Source organism: Catharus ustulatus, chromosome 6 (genome assembly GCF_009819885.2).
Source record: "Catharus ustulatus isolate bCatUst1 chromosome 6, bCatUst1.pri.v2, whole genome shotgun sequence".
Lineage (NCBI taxonomy): Eukaryota > Metazoa > Chordata > Aves > Passeriformes > Turdidae > Catharus > Catharus ustulatus.
In genome coordinates this window covers 62,688,904-62,708,017 of record NC_046226.1, presented here as the reverse complement: position 1 = coordinate 62,708,017, position 19,114 = coordinate 62,688,904, and the positions used below count along the sequence as shown (strand labels likewise).

General features: G+C 35.0%; 1 protein-coding gene across 1 annotated transcript in view; it reads right to left on the bottom strand.

The window, feature by feature from the left end:
- Window positions 1-5,770: 5,770 nt before the first annotated feature.
- Window positions 5,771-19,114, bottom strand: part of KIF18A (kinesin family member 18A) — a 32,623-nt gene continuing 19,279 nt past the window's right edge. Inside the window, exons 14-17 of the mRNA XM_033063032.1 lie at window positions 11,198-11,666; window positions 10,587-10,691; window positions 7,936-8,045; window positions 5,771-6,231 (exon numbers count right to left, since the gene is read on the bottom strand). Coding sequence (XP_032918923.1) covers window positions 6,041-6,231; window positions 7,936-8,045; window positions 10,587-10,691; window positions 11,198-11,666 — 875 coding nt within the window. The 3' untranslated portion in view covers window positions 5,771-6,040. The remainder of the gene's footprint in view (window positions 6,232-7,935; window positions 8,046-10,586; window positions 10,692-11,197; window positions 11,667-19,114) is intronic.

Here is a 19,114-nt window from a genome sequence, read left to right as displayed (position 1 = left end):
GTTATTTTGTAATAGTTACCATGAGTTATCTTCTGGCAGGTTTTGAAAATATGACTGGACAACACTGTGCAGTTACATGTCAATTATAAACTCAGAGTCTGTGAAACAATTTAACAGATTTGTGAAACCTGATTTCCCTCTAATGAAAGACTAGACCATTAGACATGTTTTCTAACAGATTTCTTATTACATTCTTTATTTCTTGTGTAGAATACCAGAACTTCTAGAAACCCCAACCAACAAACCAAACCAAAAGAACAATATTGCCTATTTACAAGTCATTGATGCTAAGAAAAACTGAAGCAATTGGTTTTATATCATAGTTATTCAGTTATTTTAAATTTGACCTTCAGTACTTTTGGCTGGTGAAACAGCTGTATTAGGGCTCCTTACAAAAATTGTTTATAAATTATCTTCTATTTGATCTTCAGCCTGAGAATTCTTTCCTTTCCTTTGAATAACAGAATGATTCAAGTTGGAAGAAAGCTTGTAAAGTTCATCTAGCTCAGCCTCAAAGTTTTTCAATGCTCAAAGCAGGGTTAGCACTGATTGAGTCCCACAGGTTTTTGTCCAGCTCTTTCTTGACACCTCCAGGAACAGAGATTCAGCAGCCGCACAGGTAACTTGTTCCAGTGCCTTGGTTATCCTCACCATCAGAAATACCTCCTGTTCAATTTAGGACTCCTTGATCTTCCACCATGCACTGCAGCAGAGTATTACCCTGTCTTCTCAGCCCCCTCTGATCTACACTGTTGTTGGTTAAAATTAAGTTTTTCTCCCTCAGCCTTTGTCTGGTACTCCAACCCTGCACCATAATGGCTGCAAAGGTTCCTGCTGCTTTTTTCCTTTAGTTCCAAATGGCAGTCCTGCCCTTGAGCACATCAGCTGCACCTCCCGTCCCATCCCTCCATCTTGGTGACCCCTGCCAAATTAATAAAGGTGCTTTTGATATCTTCAACCTCAAACTACAAATTTACCTATCTCTTGCCAAGAGAAGTTCTGACAAGTCTCATTTAACCTATCTCCAAGAATTCCTTTGAGACTTCTACCTCCTTTAAGGTCTCTATCATGGCCTTTTTACTTTGACTACTTTTTTACTGAACCACTATTCACTCACCCTTAGGTGAATTATTTAATTACTTTCACTTTCAGCAAACGATTTAAAAATTTTATTTTAAATTGTTTTTGTTTTTTCTCATATAAATACAGATTCCATGTTCTTACTTCCAGTATTGAAAGACTCAGGTTTTGACTCCTAACTTCCTCCTTTATTTGTCTTTTAGTATTTGTTCCCTTCCCTACAAAGGTAGATTTCATATATATTTCAGGGTGAACAGTTTCAGCATTTATCTGCCCCTTACAGATTATTTTAAAACGTTTTTAGTTTTAGTTCCCCATCCACCCACCTTCTCAGGTTAAATACTCTAGTGGTTTTTCTGGGCTTCCCCCCCGCCCCATCCCAGTTAGAAAAGCTGCTGAATGTGAACATAGTAAGACAGTGATGTATAAACTTTGAGGCGTCATCTACATGCTGCTCAGGCAATTTTTGGTGTCTAGAAGTGTAGTCTGCATTAGAGTGTCAGGAGGGACTATTGGATCTACACACGATTAAGCCTCTCATTACAGTGGTGTTTTCTCATTTTTAAAGACTGTTTTCCCTTATGTCACTGTCTTGATGCAGTTTGGGATGAACAACAAGAATTTAACTACTTAATTTAAATTAAAATATGTTTCATCTTAATCAGATAATTAACTCAAGCACCGGTTTCCCTGTCCCCTTCAGAATACTACTACTGTATCTAAAGTTAGTTTAGCTGAATATCTTTTCTTTTTGGAGACATCTCTAAGTAAATAAACCAACTGCTTCACTGAAATGCAAGTTACAGTAGCCTTTATGTGCATGTGCTAGTGGTGAAAATAGCATTTTCACCATCTTACTGTAATCTTACTTTGTGAAATATAATTACAAGAATTCAGTTAAAAATAATACCAGCAGTGTAGCGGACTAAAATTCAAACACAAAATGAGAATTTTTTAGTTAACTCTTTTAAAGCATGATTTATTCTACTGTTAGATTCAACCACTTGCTTGTAGATCTTAGATATACAATAGTCATGCTACATAAAACCTTTAGACCTAATGCATATGGCACAATTAAATTCAAAACAGGGAAATCAGAAATAATTTTTTCAAGAGCACTACATAGTGGAAAAATTAAACAGACCATTTACTGTAACACCTATTCTTTATTAATTCAGCATTTGGAAATTGCTGCAAGGATTATTACATATTTTACACATCCAGTGGATGAGTTTTCTAAGAATGTTTACCTTTTCTACTCATTAAAACTAATTTCCTCATGCCAGTTTACAGAATCAAATTTTCAAAAATCCAACCAAAGTGAAAGAAAACGAAAGAGAAATCCAAATTGTTTTAATGGTGGACCACTTTGCTAACTTAAATCTATTTTTGCATTATGTTGTCATGCTTCCAAATAGTACCTGCTGTCTTCTGTAGTCAAAGTACCCAAACTTAAAAGCACATTTCTTCCAGTGAATAGATGCTTCATTACCTTCAGACAGCTAGGGAAACAATTCCTACCACCATGACTTTTTCTAATAATCCAATCAAATTCTTGTGCTTTGTCAGTTTGACAGGACTGCAGACATAAATTTTTTGTGGATGATCTTAATCACAGAATATCCTGATTTAGAAGCAACCAACAGGGATTAGCAAATTCCAGCTCCTGGCCCTGCATCGTGCAGCCTCAAGCATCACACCGGTTCATATTGATTGATGGATGGCCTGGGAGAAAAGCCAAGGTTTATTTAAGGCCAAACATGAGGTAAAGCCTTGATCTTGACTCTACCTTCATCTCGGAGTTTCTATTTGAACATTGTTAGAACCCAAAATGTGTGCTTTTCTTTCCTCCAATTCCCTCTTAGAATTTCTCGAGTAACTAAAAATCAAATAGGCTTGAAGTTTGCTAAGTTTAACGGGCCAAGTTAATGCTCTGAGAAGCATTTTAAGTTGATTGAATGTTATTAGAATAAGCAAGTAAATAACTACAGTAATTTCATGACTATAAGGCGCACTTCCGGGTGTCCGCAAATTTCCGAACTTTGTCCGTACAGAAGGAGCACTTTTTTTTTGCAGTGAGGATTCACGCGCAACAAAGTAATGCATTAGTAACGGAATCGCGTGATCGTGGGGTTTGCTGGCAGGTGCTAAATTTGCAAACATTTTTCACAGATCAGTGTAGCCTTTAAACGTAGCCCCAGGCGCCCTCCCCGTGCCGTGGGCCCTGGTACTCCCGCCTGCCCCTGGCACCGGCTGGCGTGGCTCTCATGGCATGTGGCTCGGGGCATGGGTCCCCGCGGCTCCGCATGGCTCGGCTCAGTGCGTGGCTCACGCTTCTGAGTTGGCAAATTTCTGAACTTTGTCCACATATAAGGTGTACTTCCCGGTTTCAATCAAAATTTTAGTCAAAGGGGTGCACCCTATAGTCGTGAAGTTACTGTAATAGTACAAACTATACCCCACAGTCTTTGCGTGTTTTTGTAAGTATTTCCCAGTGGGACAAGATCTTTAACATCCTTTTCACATTTGCAGACACAATTTAACTCTGCGTGCTGCAACAGTGAAATCAACAAAATGTGTACTTCAGATAAATGCTATTACTTAAATTAGCTTGTTAAGACAACACAGCAGTTAGAAGTCAAAGTAGATTGGCAAGAAAATGAAACTGGCTATATCACACCTGCACTGCATCCCAAATACCCTTTGCTTTCTACCTAATTGACAATCTGACAAAAAAATCTTATTAGGCAACGAAAAGTTACAGAAAGTTTTGTGCCAGTAATGTGTGTGGAATGTGCTGCAGAGCACTTTCTCTTTATGAAGTCTAGATGTGTTCACAGTATGTAAGGAAACAAATGTAAGTATAAGTAATAGTGCAGAAAATTACCCAATAACAATCTGAAATACATAGCAGACTGAAGCAGGATTTTTATCTCCGGAAACACTTAATTTATGCTAGTTATCAATGGCACATATACACCTAGCCAACAAATCTATAATCAACTTCTGATTGAATCACTTCTCATGTCAGTTTTTAATTTTCTCAGCAATTTTTTTAGTCCCTGCCTGTGTTGCAATCGAACCAATTCCATTCAAGGATACACAAAAGACATTAAAAAAAGATGATTCATCCATTTTATGTTTTGACTAACCATCAAAAATGTGCACAAGCTTGTCTAGAAACTTCAAGGTTGCTACGGACATTTATGTGTAAGTCTTGTATGCCACAAGAGCAATGAAAGTTACAACTATAATTATAAGCAAAACCCAACATGCCTCTTGCACACATGATATAATCAAAATAAAGTCCCTGTGTACATTTTTTATTAAACACTGAGAATTGAAAAAAATCCCATAAACCAAAAATGGTCTTTACTACTTCAGCTGTATCAGGTACCAAAGTCATAAACTACAATTAATTCCAAAATATTGTTGTTCATTATGATAAAGTAACCCTCCCTCATCATTCTACTGAGATTACATGACCTTGGTCCCAAATTCTAGTTTTGAGGCTTCATACAAGCCTTTTCCATGGCCAATATTTTCTCAGTTCGCATTACACTGCAAGATTCCAGGCTCACCACAACTATATCACTGATACTCCTTTTAGAATGCAACTAGGAGGATTCAATTTCTCTCCATCTAGTATTTTTAACTAGTAAAGCCTATTTAAGAAATTACAGTAATTCCACAACTATAAGGCGCACCTCCGGGAGTCACCAAATTTCCGAACTTTGTCCATATATAAGGCGCACTTTTTTTTGTTGCAGCGAGGATCCACGTGCAACAAAGTAATGAATTAGTAAGGGAATCGCGTGATCACGGAGTTTACTGGCTCGGCTCAGGCGGGTGCAGCCCCATTTGGGGTTGCTGCCAGGGCTGAGCACCTATGCTGCTTGGCAGTGCTGGATGCCTCTGCTGCTTGGTGGTGCCAGGGCCCCACCTGCCCCTGCCGGCCACAGCCCTGCGGCTCCCCCCGCAACTCTTGCAGCTCGCACTTCCGGGTTAGCAAATTTCAGAGCTTTGTCTATATATATACACCGGATTATAAGGTGTACTTGTGTGTTCCCATCAAAATTTTAGTCAAAAGGGTGAGCCTTATAGCCATGAAATTACTGTATTTCTTCCTCTTTGATCTTCCCCAATGACGACCACTTCTGCAACATTGTCTGCGCATTCCACAAGTGGTCCTGAAGGCTGTTGCAGGCAGCTCCCATCTCCTTCAGAAACTTCTGAAAAATGCTCCTTCAATGAGTCAGGAATAAATTCTGCAGCATACTCGTATTACTGAACTCACCTTGGTTCAGGCAGCTAGCTGTCTGACACCACTGGAACTACTCACTGAACTTCCTCCTCTGGCTCTCACTAGATTGGAGAAAATAATGTGTTTGCATTTGCACACACCAGACACACTAGAAAGACATTCTCAAGGCTGGGCAGGTTGGCAAGGTTACAGTACAACGATACATAAATTGCTCTGCCTCTGAATATTGATAACTTGCTAGAGGACATGTACTTACAACAGTGTTTGTCAAAATTGATTTAGATACTTTTCATAAGAGAAGAAAGGAACATTTTTGCTAGAAATAAATTTTGCATTATATTGCTCTTTAATATTAAAATTTATTTAAAGTAATTAGCATACAATGTATTTACAGCTGAATTAAAATGAAAAAACAGAGCAGGAACATTTACAATCAAGTAACAGACTAAAATCCAGAAAGACTCCATATGTCATCAATGGATACTAGCAATCTAAGAACATCTAAGGCATTATAATGCTAAGCATGAACATGTTCTAATATTAGCATGTTTAAGTTGCTTCCAAAAGAAAAATGATTTTAACACAAGGAAGCTACTCCAATGAAAATAATTTAGTGGGTCAAAATAATTTTTCTAAGACTTCCACCACAAAACTCTCAAAATTATTTACAACAGGATATCACAATTCACCCTATTCTCATTTGCTATCCATCAATTCTGCTTGAAATAAGGATGAATTGAGAACTAAATCCTTCTTCTTGGAAATATGAAGTAAAAGGTTTTTTGATGTCCTTGTTTTAGCATCCAGTGGGTCATTTTCTTGAGAAAGACTTCTAATGAAGTTTCTTGACATATCCTGCTCTTGCTTCCTCCTCTTCATTTTAGTTCCTAGTGAAGAAAGAAATGCTATTAGAAATAGGGAGAAACTCATTCAACAAACATAAGTACAATTTAGCGTACATGGACCTCCTTTTCAAAATATGTCTAAGAATTTTTATGCATTTCTTTCCCCTTTACTGAAAGCCTAATTTTAATATACAAAAATGTAATCACTCTTAGCTCAGTAATTCAGTGTTTTAGTTGTCTAGAAAGTCCCATGATTAGACTCTCATCTAACATGAAATACTATTAAAAAAAGTACAATTGTCTATAAAAAGATGTAGAAATTATGTAAAAGTGCAATTAATCCTTATTCTATAATAGTGTTGAAAAATGAACACTATGTTATTATAGAAAGTTGCGTCTTAAATCTGAAAACAACTCTTCCACTTAGGTATTTGGTTAAGATTTATTCTGCTCTTGTAGACTTTATTTTTAAGAGCATGCACTATTTCATATTCAGTTAGACATCGAAGAATCAAAAATTTATTCTCATTTCAAAATGTGCTTCTGCATTACATAGTTTCTTAGTTCCAGGGTGGTGATTGAATAGTGGTAATTTCACAACCTGGTCTGTTGTAGCAGACATTGAATAGTGATAGAACTGTGTATGCAATTTGCCAGATAAGTAACGTGATTAGACAGAGTTTAGACTCGGATATTCAGTTTCCAGAAAGCTTCTTGTAATACAACCTCAACATTTCTCATGAATACAGAATAAGACATTTTCATATGTACTTGCTCCCTCACAGTAATTTTTACTTAAAAACATGTATGTGCCCTAAAATTGGTGTATTGCTCATAGCACTGGAAAAATCTACACAATAGAAATGCTTTTTCACACTGCTTTTCTATTTCATAAGAAAAGCATACTAAAATTATAAAACAAATATTGTATCTCCTTTAAATAGCCTAAGAAGATTGTTAACTGTATCTTTGAAGCTAGAGAGGAAAAGGACACAATTGGGTAGAGATGAAGGAAAATTGAACTTATTCACCACATAAAAATCTCCTGCAGGTGCCAAGCAGCTTAGTGCCATGCACTAGAAAAAGTAGAGGTTTTTATAAAATTGAAGGCATTTGTGAATATTGGCTGAAAAAATTACTTGTAACTGATTTTATTACAGAGGACTTATGCACCTCAGAGAGAAGTCATATAATTGAGGCAAGCTTTCACACAACAGAACTTGCTAATATTATCAGCAGTATGTTAGAAGCAAAATAACTTTTCCTCAGTTACTGTTTTTGCCCAGAATAGCCCCAAATTTTAAGACCAATAAATCTCTGAAAAAACCTGTTGAACCAGTGTGGTGTTGCAAAATAAAGCAAAGAATTAAAACAGGTATGGAAATTACTAGAAAATTTTATTTTTTGATAAACCACACTTGGGCAAAGACAAAAACTGGTAATAAAGTTCACCAAATTCCTCAACAAGTACATAAATTATGTTAGGTGGAATAACTTCAAACCTCTGGGGGAAAAGATTTTCTCAACAACCTTATAATACTGAACTGACTTTTGATTAGATGCTATCTATATAATTAACATTGTTTTTCTTGGTTTTTTTAATAAAAGAATATACTATTCAAACCAATGGCTTAGTATACTATGACAGCAACACATGCTATTAAGTTGACAAAACAAATTGAGTAGCAATGTTAATTTTGCACTGTTAACCAGGGCAGTGCCATCCCTTCAAGCTCTGACACCTACCAGCTGCTCGGGGTACTCGCAAGGCTGCGTGGCTTAACAAGATGTCCCGGTGAACACGCTTTGCAGGAACTGGGTCTTGCAGGTTGCCCAACACAGTGTTTGATGTAGAGCTGGAAAAGGAGTTTGCTTTCAGTACAGTCACTACTAACGATAGTTTAGGCCTTGCAATATAGAAATACTTAAAATATTAGCAAGTGTTCACAGAATTATAACAGAAGACAAAGAATAAACTAATTTATTAAATATATCTATGGATAGATAGAAAAGGATATTTCCTTTAAAAACTTACAAGAATGCTTCAACTGAAAATAAAACTAATGTTGGCACTTGTATTAAAAAGTAAGGACAATACGTCACAGATTTTTTTTTTAAACCACAGAAGCCAGTTTGATGGCCACCACATACAAACCGTACTAAGAAATAATCTTAAGGCATGTTGCAAATCCTTGAAATGATCAAGCTGTGTTTATTGAACAAACCATGATTTTTTTATTGCTACATTAACTTTTCTACAGCCTCCAACACAGTTGGAGGGGGTGGCTTCACAGCAGACAATGCTTTTTAACTAAGTTGCAAGCCAACTGTTTCAGCTTCAAATTCATGAAAGCAAAACCTCTATATTTTATACATAGCATTTTATGTGACGGACTTAAGTTCTACAGTGAAAATTATGAACCTCTTTGATCTCACCCTTTTGCAATTGTCTCACAAACTTCCTTGGTTGCACTCTGCAAGACAGCTCATAAACAAGCTAATTGCATTTACATCCCAAGTTCCTATGCTTTTCCTATTCCTGTAATAAATATTGTATTATTTCCACTTTATAGTCCCTTAACTCACACTTTCTTAATAATAATTTGCTGCCTAAATCAAAAGATATAACAAGCAGCAAGAACTAAGACTTTACTTGTGCCAGTCCTAAAAACCTACTTGTTCGTGCTTCTTGCAAGAGAACTTACGTCAGTAAGAATGTAACATTATCTGGTAAAATAGTCTCTCAAGACTGACTTGCCTCTAATCCCTTATCCTCAAAATACAACTATTTCAAATTATACTTCTAATGTAGACAATATAACTGAAATTTGTATTTTTATTCTAACATTAGTAGGAGATGAATGACTGGGGTGAGCCACTTCAATCAGGGAAAGCATGGGAGAGAAAAGAGGGAAAAGAAGATAATGGAAGGAAGGCACTCTCAGAAGTAAGAGCATATTCCTTTTTTCCTTCACAAATGTTTTTTCATTCTCTCTCTTCATCACCAGCTGCTGGACAAAGTCATAAGAATTTCAGTCGACAGACAAGTTACTAAGGAAAAATGATCTCTAGAAAAGGAATAGATGTTGTAGGATTTTTCTGTAGTGTATCAGGAAATATGTTTAAGATACACAAGAAATACGGTGAGCACAAAGAGCTAATCTTTTGGGAAGAAATAAGCATATAAAAAAAATTTACACAATTATTACAAAAAACAGTACTTCAAAAGCCTGTCTGAGAACTTTTGCCTTAAGACTAGATAAACCTGGCTCCAAAAGTTCCCATGTCTCTCCCTAGAGCGAATGTACAAAAAGCTACCTTTGTTTCAGAACAGGTGATTTATTTTGCTAAATTTTGCTAAATAAAATCAGCTATTTGAAAGTGTGAGTAGTGCCTCTTTTCTCATTCTAGAGCAAAAGAGTTTATTCCTCATCCTAGCAAGACAGTTCAAAACAGTAATTGATAACAATCAGAACAGTAACATGAAACTAGACCAGATGAATCTTCTAGGACAATTCTCTATTCTAAAGATGCTAATAAACAAAAAGGCACTTATGTTTCTTCCATGTACTGTGATCTAGTTATAGACTTTTTCCAACAGTCTTGAGATAGTCTTCCTGAGACCTATGTGGTGGTAGCAACAGGTGACTTGTAACATGTTTTTTGAAAAGGCTGTTTAAATTTTTGCTTTTGGAAATAGAAAAAAAAAGAAAACCAGGTGTTTCATAGTTAATCAGGTTTTAAACACATTAAAAAAAAAAGCCCAAACCAACTAAAGAAATACACATACAAAAAAATGCTACAATTCAACTTATTGTCTATTCAGTTTCAGCTTTTCTGGTGCTCCTGCTAACAAGCCTTTTTTAGGGTCATAAACCAGAAGTGATAATACCCAAGTTCTTTCTAGAGTAGATCCCAAAAATTAAGTCACAATATGAGACTGAAAATTAATTATCAAAAACCCAAAGTTGATCACATAAGTATTGTCATGTGTATTTTTTCCCTGCTTTCTATATTGGTAGTTTCTAATGTGTTTCAGCAAAGGCAGAACATTTTCAAAAAACTTGATTTTTACTTGATGACAAAATTTATCTTTACAGAATTATATGGCATCTTTCTATTTTGAGTAGACAGCAGCTACACAAGACATGATACTAGTTTGCAGTTATTAAAACAGAAGTTCTTAAACCAAGACTAAAGAAAAAAACCAAACTGAAGTTACTGGGAGGAAAAAAAAAAATCAATTGAATTCAAACATCTGTGAATCAGAACATGTCATATGCAGGCCCAAATGACTTGTATAAGATGCTTTCAGATTTGAAATAGAATAACAAAACTCAAGTAAAAACATAACAAATGAAAACTCATTTTATATAGAAGGGTAAGTTTAATCTTACCTCAACACCTTTCTTTTTCTCTGAGCAGCTGAAGTCATTGCCATATATGAGGGCTTCTCAAATATTGGAGCAGAATTTTTGTTAATTAAGGAAGAAAGATCAAGTCTGGAATAAAAGAATTACATTTCTGTAAAACATTCTTGGTAAAAGTCAAATAGATGTTCTTAATTGTACACATATATGATAAGTTGAAAGTCAAAACTGGAAATTGATTTCATAAATGTTATTTGAGACAGATTTCAGACATGCACAGCAGCTTTAAGCATGGCATTTCACAATGTGCAGAGGTTAAGTATCCATTTTACAGACAGAAAACAAAGCTTAGAGAGAAGGTAACTTACCTGAGGCATCACAATAAATTTTAAAAATGCTGTATTTTCTTTTTGGTACATATCTTGTAAAACAGGATAAGCTTTCAACTTTATTTGTTGTAACTAACATACTACTGTTTTCAAATAATGGCAGAATTGAATTTGATGTTGATCAAAATTGAAGGTTTGATTTTCAAAATATTGGTTTTATTTATAAAATGGATATAAATGGAAAACCCAGCTGTAAAGATAGGAGTAAATTACTTGGTAATATTTCTTGCCCATATAAAAGGAAAATACCTTGGCACAATGCTATTGCTGCATGCCTGTGACTCCTTCACAGATGAGTAAGTAGTCATTTCAGTTGTTTCATCTGTGCCTTCATAGAGAATTATTGTTGAATTCATGACAGCTTCATCACAGTCTGGGATTATATCACATGTAGTGTCCATAATACTGGCCTTTTTGGCTGGCGTATCTGTACTACATGCACTGACTTTCCCCAGGCCTGCAAGGTGTAAAGCCTTCTTTACCACAGTCTGAGTATAGAAGCCTTGTACTGGCTTTCTGCAAGAGTCTGGTGTATAGATTATAGGGTAGATGTCCTTGGCAAGAGAATCCTCCAGGTGCTGGAAGCTGCATTGGTTGGAGGCAGATGGATTTGGAGCGTCCATTAGCTTCCTCCTAGTTCTTTTCTGTGGCGATTCTGTATGTTCTAACACTTGTGTATTTTTATTCATTTCTTGTGATGGTGTACCGAAAGAGGTACCTGTGAAACATGAGTAACAATGGTTAGCACATCTAACTGCACATACTACTCAAATCTTGCTTTTCCCTTCCTCTTGCCTACTGAGACATTAGCAGAAATTACAAATAATATGTATCTCATATACATAGCAACTTGATCATATATATGAAATTATTTCTATTGCAGCATGATCTAAGATGGTATTTGCTCTTTCAAAGTATACACTCAAAGTATTATAAACATGCATAGGTAGGCATAGCTAATCCCAGAGGTTATAGAAATAATCACAACTAAGATCTAACACCTGACAAGGGGGAATGAAAGAGTGAGAATACCGAAAATTATTGCACCACCATGACAAAACTCATATTTTAAGGTACAATCACAGTAATTTAGAGTTGATTCCCGATCCCAGCCATTTATTCCCCAGCAAATACCATGCAGAATAATGAGACTCTGGAAAAAGGAATGACACAGAAGCATTTAGAAGAACAAGATTCTCTGACACTGCAAATGAGAAAGTAGGGTTTTGCAAAAAGAAGTTGCAAAGGAGAAACACAGAAGTTACTAGAATTCTGTGACCCCATTATATCAACTGCGGCGAGCAAAGCTCTTGACTAACAACTTGCCCCACCCTCCCAAATAAAGCAAGCAATACAGTGTAATTGGCCATTCTCATTCATCCTGATTGAAGCTATTTTTTCTTGAAGTGTCATAATGTTTTTATTTTCAAGCAAGTGGTAATAAAGGCAGTCTCCAAAATAAGACAGTAAAGGCCTTTCTTTTACTCAAGTTTTCAGTGAAGGAGGATCATTTTAAGACACAGCTCACTGTTCAAATGGGTAGGAAACTGGTGACTTACAGTTAATAACAAAAAAACTAACAAATTCCTTTTTTAAACAAATCAAGAACAGGAGAGGGTTGTCAAAAGCCTAAGTGTTTCTATATTTAACTTGCAGTGCAAATTTAAGAAATGAAGCCTAGTATCCTTAAAATGCCTACAAATTGGATCCTCTTCAGCTGGCACCCAGATTCATACTTTTTTCTGCATTGACTGCTTCATGCCTGTGAGCAACTAAACTGCAAAATCTCCTGCCTTTTAAATTGATGCAAGTTACTCAGGAATTAGCTATGGTATTCGTAGAACAGTGTTGATAAGTATTTATTTCTTCTAAATTTTAATCTATGTTTGCCTCAGAATAAGAAAGCTAGTTTAAAGTACTCAAGTCTGAATGCTTTGATTGTTCTTTATCATGTGTTGACACTTAGGGCATTTTAACTGTTCCAAAAACATTCTTTGAACATGACAAAGACTGATTAGAAACATGTATTTCACCTCCACAAGCTTAATTTGTTATAGAAAGCAAGGTTTAAATACTTGTAGTTTTTTCTCTGCTTACCATTTCTCAGGTCCCATTTAATTTTGAGCTCATTGTCCAGTTGCAACCCAATTTGCCAAGATGCTTTAAAAAAGCCAATACCCCAAGTACCCTCAGAAATCAGGTATCTTGGGGAAAAGGCCCAAGTAATATCCTCACTGAAGAAAAGCCAACGAGCACTGCTTTTGCCTGCACACTTTGGTATTACATTTGCCATATGATTGAATACCCAGCTACATGAGATGATGCCCAAATAGAAAAATAGAGCTGTAAGGGACAGCCAAGGATTTAAAGACCATAATAAGACTTAGACCTGCTCCAGGAGGATAGAACAGGTGGTATCAAATAGTGTACAAGTACCAAGTAAATTAGATGGTTAGATAATGGCCACAAGTCTATTCTATGCTGCCACAACTTAATTCAATAATGAAACCATTGATAAAATAAACCAAACATTTACTCCTCACTCAGGGGCTCAGTGTCGGAATGAACAATATTTAAACTGCTTATGGGAAAAGTAGTGTGGACAATTACATGATTGATTACAATTCCATTATGTTGCTTCCAGCTTTGAAGAAACACATACATGGAAAATTTGGACTTGGAGAGGACTACCTGACATAAAATAACTGAATTGTGAATTTGTCTATGTGTGCACCTATGTACAGTTCACTTTACATATGTGAAGGACCTTTTCTTTGTTGAAATGGAAATTATCTTACAGCACATCTAACCCACAGTCAGCTTTCACCAGGTGAAACGCAGCAGGTTGCTGAAATGCAGTGTTTTGATCGGAATCTAAACCCTATGCTAATTCAGGATCCCATGAGTAGTGGAATAGAAACAGTAGTAAAACAGGGTCTGAGCGTACCCCAAGTAATCTTTACCTCCACCCAAAATAAAATATGCCCGCTGTGATAGAGACATTTCTCCAGGACTTGGCTGGATTTAGTAACAAACAAGAAACTCATTTATGAACAATTTAAAACATCTCCTTTATGACACTATCAACAATGCTATGCTTCATTACATACTTGCTCTTTAATTTTGTTTTAATAAGTACAACATTTACCTCAGTGTAATGGGCTAACAAAAAATGAAAAAAAATTCTAGTCATCTCAACCAAAAATTGAACCCAAACTTTTTTTAAAAGGACTCTTGACATCTTATAAGAAAAAGGCTTATATAATCTAGTGTTTGAAATAACTATTCATTAAATACCTCAGGACATATTTAAAATATTCATTTATTAGTTTTTACTCCTACTTATATGCATATTAATGTCTTTTTCAGGAAAAATAATGGTTAGAGTTCTATTAGTCCACTGTTACATTAGAATGGGGAGTTTTCAGTTTCAGCAAGTTTGCTTACTGTAAGACAATGAGGTTTTGCTAATGTCCTAAAGTTACTAGAAGGAAGTCTGATGGAGAAACATTTTGATGGGAGTGCCAAGGTTTAGAAGCTTCTACAGGCCTAAATACTGGAAGCATTTTAAAATTAACTGTAAGTACTAGCATTTAAATCATTAACTAAATACATAAAGAACACAAAAGTAACGCCAACATAAATAATTTGATGAATTCCATCATAATGCATAGCATTTTGTACTGTAATACGAGTAAACTAATAACAATAGTTGCAGGAATTCTATATGAGGCAAATATAAACTGTTCGTAAAAACAAAGACCTATCTTTAAAATCTATTTACTTCTGGAATAAAACTCATTGTAAAACTAAGTTAAAACAAGAAGCTTTTCTCGTCATTAAAGTGTTGGAAATAATACAAAATACTTAAGAACCCATAGCTTTTTGTGAAAACATTAGGTTGCTCCTAACACAGTAAACAGCTAAACAAACATCACCAGCAATACTGTCTTTAACTTGGTTTCACTAAATAACAAACCAGCTATGATGTGGCAAAAAACCCTCCAAAATCCAAATTCCACTTCAGCTTGTTGTTCTACTGTGTAGCACTCCCAACAGCTGTTGATCTCCGGTAAATAAAAATACAGCAACAAATACATTTGGACACAAAATAAACAATTGCCAGTATTTCTATTTCCAGCTTATTAAGGAAGCAAGATACTGAAGCTAGAAACTAACTTTTTTGCAAGTGCTTTTAATAACTATGAGTGAGAAGCTTATGTAAAAGGGACTCCGACAACCGAAGTTGCTACAGAAACTCCACTACTTCCATAAATTTCTAAATATATGGTATTAAAGATGAGACAGTGGATAACCAAGAAGGGCTATTCATATTTCCTAAAGAACAAATCCAAGAAGTTCCTGAATGGATGTCTAATGGTAATCGTTAAGTATTGTCATCATTTTCCTACTGAAATATAAACAACATGCTCCAACTAAAAAAAAAAAATTTCGAACATGTTCCAGAATAAGGCAGAGGAATTATGTTTATAGTCTATATTTGCTTCATGCTTTATAGTTACTTCAATATTTTGCATCAATATCATCATCATTCAGTAATATTTTTTATTTTATATACAGAAATGAATCACATATACTTTATAGAACAGCTGCAGTAAACTTGATGAAGTAGGTTAAAAGAAAAATTTGGAAGTTTGTTTCCTTAGCTAGTATTTTCAGCGACAATGTATCTCTAAGAATAAACACTATTCCAAATATATTTTGGAGAAGAGATCACATATTTGCTGATCCTTAATTTCAGGCTGATGTTTATAAAAGAGAAATTAAAAAATTCTTTAAGATACTATTTAAGAGATTCATCCAGAAATTAAACATAAAAGCCATCATCCACTGATCAACCATGCCCACTCAGTGATAGAAGGTGGTTTTGATCCTTAGTTTGCTGTATCATTTGTCCCAAAAGACTAGTCAGAAGTACCGATTTATCTGACAAGAAACATGGGAATAACAGATACTTACAAGTCTGTGCATTAATATGAGAAACAGAATGCACTATGTGTGAAACATGAGTCACAGGCAAAGTGAGCAGAGCTCATGGCAAAACAACTCTGATGAATTGAGTTAGTTCTAATTGACATTAGGGACAAAATAATGGCCAAGACTTGTCTTCTTCTGGAACTCATGCTAATACATGCATAAGGGGATTATTTCTGGAAACTGTGCTAAATTAAGTCTGCCAGGTTGTTTTCCTAAAGTGAAATTAAATATTAATGTATTCATTTCAATAAACGTTTCTAGGCTATCACCGATTGATCAAATTACAATTTTAATCATACATTTTCATTCTTTTAACAACTGACTCATGGAATTCCAAATTGCAAATGAGGTCTAGTCAATGCATTTCAATTATTTAATATCACTGTGACCCAAAGGCATAATCACTGTGATGGCAAGTTTCACAACAGGTTCACAAACAACAGCTGTGAACTGAAAAAGGTTCAAACCCAGGCTGCCTTCTTGGAAGTCCCATTGATCTGTGTACTGTTTTACACAGCACGAGAAACAGTACTTAGAAGTCACATAAGACAGTATGGAAGAACTGCTTATTAAGACAAATCTTTCCTAGTCAAGACACATGCTTTTCCTACTTTTAATAAAATCTTTTACTATATACATCTACACCTCAATTTTTCCTGCCATACAAAAAAAAAAAATAAAAATTGACTTTTCAGATCAGAATGCTTGTGACAAGAGGAGGCATGCAATGGATGCCTTTTCTTTTTTCTATAAATCAATTCCATTCTCTCAGTGGTAAAGTACTGTAAGGCTTCTGGAAATGGGATGCTTGAAACAGTGCCAAGAACTTCCCCATTCAAAGAAATACTTGCAAGTACCAGTCAAAGCTCTTCACCCATCAATCTGAACTCTGAATACTGTATGGCTCCCCATTAATGAACACTTAAGAATGGGTGCCGAAATACATTCTTAAATGTACTTGCTTCCATAGCTTGTGCTTTCTTTGAAACAAACAGTTAAATTGTTCATGACAATGCACATTTATGGTTACATTAAGTATACACAAGCTAAATCTAAATTTTTAGTGTATGTGTCAAAAAAAAAATTGGAAAGCAGCATTTTCTGCAAGAAGCAACAAACTTATAATTAACGTCAGAATTTTACAAAAGGTGTTTAAAGATTTCAAAAGCTAAAGGAAAAACAAGATAGAAGGAGGTCAACTCCTGGAGTGAAGCACTATATGTGCTTTGGCAAAGCGTATGAGCTTTAATTAGCTTTCACTAGAAATCAAGAGTTGATTCACAAAAATTGACTACCTTGATAACTTGACCAGAGAAACAGATATTGAATGAATGGCCAGAAAAGATGTTTATCTTTTCCTCCCATACTACAACTTTATACTAATTAATATACAAGAGATCTTTTCCAAGGAAGAAATATTCATTAGAAACAAAGACTTAGGGAAGGTCCTTATACCAAGATAATAACAAAATCAATTCATATAAAAAGAACATTTAGAATTATATTACAATAACTTATTCCTGTAGAAGACTTAATAAAACCTAGAATAAATCCCCCTACCCTTTCATCTTTGCAGTTTTTAGATTCTTTTTCCACATCAATTACTAGTTTGACTTTTCTTCAGTACCAGTCAACAAATGTAGTTAATTCCAAAGAAACACACAAGACTGCTTTCAGGACCTGTTAAGGTCCTGCTTTCATAGTTCTACCTATTCTGTGGAAATTATGTAGCTGCTCTGACCTTCTGGAGAGAATGCTTGTAATCAGAAAAGCTATTTATGTGACTTAAAATACTTCATTTTTAATGTGAAAACACCCCATAACAATTAATGTGCATTTGAACATTGTCATGGTTCTCTCAAAGAACCACAGGCAAAAGTTCACAGAAACTTTTTGCATGACACAGTGATTACTGCCTCATGTTCTGCAACACACAGAATTCAGCACCATCTTTAAATACAGATAGTTTCCTGCATCACTACCAATTTAAACATGTAGTAACTAAAGAGACACCTGTAGTTTGTTAACGACTGAAACTTCCAAAATGGATAAGGGATGGAGAATGCACACATCCCTAGACACTTGAGTTCAACAAAAGCAATAAAATTATTTATTTTGTAAGCCTACTCTGAAGAGTAACGAATATTTTTCTCATCATGTTTTGTGTTTTATAAATGAGTGCTCTCTTATCTTTGCAGATGGATTTTACTTTAAAAAAATTGTCTTTCAAATATGTTAACATAGGTTCACAGTAATACCTGAGATTTGTTACTAGCAGACCTTCCACACTCTCTTCCTCAATCTAAATGCTCCAGACTTACATTTCCTATAAATGAATCATCGTATTGCCATCAATTAACTTTACCTTCTCCCCTAAATTATGGGAGAAACTTCCAAAACAAGGCAACATATATTTATATTAAATGGGAGATTAAAATAAATTATGTCTTTCAAAATAAGAAGAACCAAATCACAAGAACTGAAATGCATTGCTCTTTCCTGATGACAACATGCAGTCCATGCAAATATGTTAAATGTGAAATATGAGGTTTTATATAAGGAATAACAATAACTGTGTTTTTTTTCGTTTTGTTTTTTCCACCTTGGAGCACTACTTCCTTCCCAATACCTTGAACAAATTATAGATAATAAAATATCAAAGTATCCAAGGTGCAAGAATTCTAAACAAACTCTTTAAATTTTTTCAGTTACTTCTTAAGTCAGCTGTTGCTGATATTTACCAAGCACACTTCTGAGATAACTTTAGGAAGCAGGAATTGGATTCTTGAATAATTTAATTTCATCTTTAAAGACAAAAAAGAAATTACTACATCCTTCCCATTTCTGTTTGGGATGCTGCCCTATTCTTCCATACTAATGTATTTTTTCTGATTTATGATTTTTTCTTATTTGTATATTGCATACATTTTGCACAAGAGAAATGCACTTCCATCATTTAATAGTCCAATTATTTTAAATGTGAATTCAAACAAACAATTGAAGAGGAGCTACTTAGCTGTGTTTGTGTGCTGATCAGAAAAAAAGAAGAATCCAAGCACTAGTAAATTAGTGGAATATTTTTTTCGTCCTCACTTGTTTGAAGTGATTGAGTCAACATAATTAGTATTTTAGGTAACGTTTCCCTAAAGATTGCAAAATTTGGAGAAC